Source organism: Littorina saxatilis, unplaced genomic scaffold (genome assembly GCF_037325665.1).
Source record: "Littorina saxatilis isolate snail1 unplaced genomic scaffold, US_GU_Lsax_2.0 scaffold_418, whole genome shotgun sequence".
Taxonomy (NCBI): Eukaryota; Metazoa; Mollusca; class Gastropoda; order Littorinimorpha; family Littorinidae; genus Littorina; species Littorina saxatilis.
In genome coordinates, this window is record NW_027128461.1 from 1 (window position 1) to 4,284 (window position 4,284).

The 4,284-nt window shown below is 43.3% G+C and overlaps 1 protein-coding gene across 1 annotated transcript; it reads right to left on the reverse strand.

Annotated features, from left to right (window-relative positions):
- Window positions 1-2,268: 2,268 nt before the first annotated feature.
- LOC138956810 (uncharacterized) lies at window positions 2,269-3,571 on the reverse strand. The gene is made up of 2 exons (XM_070328071.1): window positions 3,413-3,571; window positions 2,269-2,748 (listed from the first exon to the last, which is right to left on the reverse strand). The coding sequence occupies exons 1-2, from the start codon at window positions 3,548-3,550 to the stop codon at window positions 2,548-2,550; spliced, it is 339 nt and encodes a 112-aa protein (XP_070184172.1). The 5' UTR covers window positions 3,551-3,571; the 3' UTR covers window positions 2,269-2,547.
- Between the last annotated feature and the right edge of the window lie 713 nt (window positions 3,572-4,284).

Here is a 4,284-nt window from a genome sequence, read left to right on the forward strand (position 1 = left end):
CAGATGGCAGTGACTACCCAATAAATGCCCCACGTGTCCGATTACGGTTACACCATGCGGGTAAGAGCCGCATTAAAAGCTCTAGCCCCAGGGTGGGACCCCCAGTAAGAAATCCCCCATGTGTTCCCAGGGTTAGGTTTTTGAGCCAGGAACTAAGGGCGGGGTAACCCCGAAAGAAACCTAAGGGCTGAAGTCGGAGGATCTGGGCCAACAGGCGCACCTAAACCAACCACAGATCCCCGGAAAAACGCAAAATGAAATGTCGACAGTCCGAAATGCACGCGATGGTGCTCGCCCTGTGAAGTCCCGCCAGGCAGGTGCAGCGCCGGGCTCCATGCCTCAAAGGAGCCCAGCCTCAGCTACTGGTGGTCCCTCCCAGCTGTCTCGTGGAGCCAGGGGACAGCGGGGGAGAGCAACTGGCCGAAACATCGAAAAGTAACTCTCATATTTTGTCTAGTGACACGAGTAGTTCCCCTTTCAGAGTTTCGGCTGCATCGACAAGACTGCAATCCGACGGTCAGTTTTCAACAATATTTCATTTTATAAACAGATCACACGCAATCAATTGCAAACATATAATCAAATTAAAGAACATGCAGCGGTTTCATACACTATTTTCCCCAGAAAACTGAACTTCATACAGTTTTTAACGTTGGAACACGCGTGTAAAACTTCGTCTGCTACTAGTGCTAGTCACATTCGAGGAAAGAACATTTCCTGAGCGATACCAAAACATGAACAGAACACACACTGTCTGTCTTTACCGCCACAGCAGAATGACAACATAACTGTGTACTTGATTTTAGTTCAAAACATGGAAACTGACAAGAAGTGTTAACAGAATTGAATGATTTGCACGGAACTATACAACCGTGACCGCGCATTAATCGATCGCCTGCGCAGGTAGACTGGTTGGGTGAATATGAGTCTATCAAACTTTCGCACAAAAACTCCTCTTTTCTTTGAATAACTGAAGAAAGGAGGAATAAAGAGGTTACATAGCTCGTCTCAGTGATTATCAAAAATAATGGTCTCAGTTCGCGGTCATGAAAAAGCTCGCTGAAGCTCGCATTTTTCATGATCCGCTAACTTCGACCATTATTTTTGATAATCACTGAGACTCGGCATGTAACCTCTACTTATTCCCCCCTCTGCTTCTTTACCTCTGTAAACTTGTAGGGGTAGTTATTTTTCGATAATGACCCAGCAACCAAACAAATAACGACCCAGCAACAGCCTGAATCCTCGATAGTGCAATGGGTTGAGAAGCTGTTCTGTTTCGGTACTACTTTTTGCGACTGAAAAGTTCCGAACGCTCTAATGTACGAAGTATACATCTCTGGAGCAAACAATACAAACATACCGCATTTAAATTAACAACTACAGGCCTGAACACATGAATCTCCATATAAAATCCATGAGTTCGGTTGTTTTCTGAATCTAGATCAGACGTTCATCACAAGCAATTTCCCAAGGCAAGTAACTCATACTTTGTCTAGCGACAAGAGTAGTTCCCCTTCTTTTCACTCAGTTTCTTCGACAACAGACTGCAATCCGACGGTCAGTTTTCAACAATATTTCATTTAATAAACAGATCACACGCAACCAAATGCACACATCTCATCAATTTAAACAACATAAAGCGGTTTCATACACTATTTTCCCCAGAAAACTTAACTTCATACAGTTTTTAACGTTGGAACACGGGTGCAAAAGTTCGTCTGCTAGTCCCATTTGACGAAAGAACATTATCCTAACCGATACCAAAACATATACAGAACACACAATATCTGCCTTTGCCGCAACAGCAGAATAACAGCATATCTGTGTACTTGATTTTAGTCCAAAATAGGAAAACTGACAAGAAGTGTTAACAGAATGGAATGATTTGCACGGAACTATACAACCGCGCATTAATCGATCGCCTGCGCAGGTTGACTGGTTGAGTGAATAGGATTCGATCAAACTTTCGCAAAAAACCTCCTCTTTTCTTTGAATAACTGAAGAAAGGAGGAATAAAGAGGTTACACACCTCGTCTCAGTGATTATCAAAAATAATGGTCTCAGTTCGCGGTCATGAAAAAGCTCGCTAAAGCTCGCATTTTTCATGATCCGCTAACTTCGACCATTATTTTTGATAATCACTGAGACTCGGCATGTAACCTCTACATACATTCAATCAGTCACTGATTCCGCTGCGCCCACCAACAGAGTTATATTCGTATCAGCCCTGTCCACATAGTTACATCAACCATGGCAACAGTAATATCAGCCCTGTCTGTACACCAACTGTCAGAGTTATATATTTCGTATCAGCCCTGTCCACAGCCGCTATATCAACCATCGCAACAGTGGAGTCAGCCCTGGCTGTAGAGTGTAAAGATGAGAGAGGCCAGAAAGATTGTCACAGAGGCCTCGAGAAGCGACGCGCTCTCGTTGGACGTGAGAGAAATGAGATGTTCACAGTGTTACACCAGCCCTGTTCACAGAGTTGTTCCAACCGTGTCCACAGAGGTGCATCAGCCCTGTCCACATTGTTACATGGAGTCAGCCCTGTCTGTAGAGTGTAAAGATGAGAGAGGCCAGAAAGGCGGCCACAGAGGCCACGAGAAGAGGCGCGCTCTCGTATGACGTGAGCGAGATGAGAGGCCCACTGAGCAGGAAGACAGTACAGAAGTTGAAGGGAATCATACAACTCACCGCCCCCATCACCCGCCCCACCGCTGAGTCACCTTTCTTACCAAGACCCTGAAAGATAAGATAAGATCTTACAAATACAAAATAAAATCAATATGCATTTTCATTTTACATAAACATGATTCGAACATGTTCTATTGGCACAAAAAGTAATTGATAGAATAAAAAAACCAGACTGATAATCGAAATAAATGGAAAGAAGGAATAGCGTATTTTGAATGGACATAAGTCTATTGAATCGAATGGCAAAATAATGGTTGGACGGTCTTTATCCATTTCCATTTTCCTCAGTCCCGCCGCCACATCGGCAACATTTCAGCAGCAGTATTTCTGAGTTGCTTTACTTGGCCATTTTGTTCCACAAAGCGGTATGGCCTGTAGACAAAAAAACTAATTGTACTGAGACACACTTGTGGGAAAACAAAAGTCAAAGAGAAATCAAAACCTTCGTCACAGCCTTGATCTGACATTGTGAAAAGCTGACAAACTTCGCTCAAAACCATCATTGATTCTAGTTGATCTAATCGCTTGATCATCATCATCATCATCATCATCGTCATCGTCGTCGTCGTCGTCGCCGCCGTCGTCGTCGTTGTCGTCGTCGTCATCGTCATCTACATCATCATGTCACAAATACCACCACCACTACCACCACCACCATCGACACCACCACAACCACCGACACTACCACCACCTCACTGGTTCCTCGTAGTACCTTTTCCTCGATGTAGTGTTCAGCGATGATGAAGGGCACGGTGTAGAGGGCGGAGCGCTGGAAGCCGTAGAGAACACAGGCCACGTAGAACACGGGCAGCTGCTGGGACAGAACCATCGCCAATACGGCACCACCCATCAACGCCTGAGCCAAGCAGAAGTCAACCTTCAGACCTGCAGAAGTGGCACCAGAAAACACGAATCACAGGACTGACCCTAAGGGCACTGCCTAGTTATGGTCAAAGTTATTCCAAGTTTGTATGACTTTTGTGGGAGAAAGAACATTCTGTCTACATTTCATGTCTGCAGAGAACTGTTCTAGTCACATGCACTTTTGATTTTTTGTGATTTTTTAAAAATAACCAGGTGTCTTCTAATTTAGTGAAAATGGGTACATAAAGATAACAGCTAATATTCGACAGTACGAATGTATAGTAGCCACTTGCTAGATAATTGTAGAGTGAATGTTTAACCTGTTAGAACATAGCAAGAAATTACATTTTAAAGCACTTTGGTAATTTTTTTATACCATCTTTTTTAATTTATTTTACTTAGCGCAACTACATTTTCTTCATTTTGAGAAGTAAAAAAAAAAAATGCCTCAGAGATATTCGGAATTCCTTACAATTTGATATGTTGTAGCTCACTCATTTCTCGAGCAATGGTTAAAATGTGAATATCAAGTCCCGTGTCAACAAAAAGGGCAAAGCCCATACGACTCACATGATTGACCTTGACCTTTACATGACCTTGACCTTCAGGGTCAAGGTCAAATAACTAAACCTAGCATTGACATCATACACTAAGAACTGCTTTACACATTTTTCCTACCAAAATACATGTGACCCAAGGTCAAGGTCATCCAAGGTCATG

What these genes read in the sequence shown, in the direction of transcription:
- LOC138956810 (XM_070328071.1), bottom strand. Translation starts at nt 3,550, where the DNA reads ATGGGTGGTGCCGTATTGGCGATGGTTCTGTCCCAGCAGCTGCCCGTG. An exon ending in AACACTACATCGAGGAAAAG is followed by an intron (nt 2,749 to 3,412) that starts GTACTACGAGGA and finishes CTTATCTTTCAG; the next exon opens with GGTCTTGGTAAGAAAGGTGA.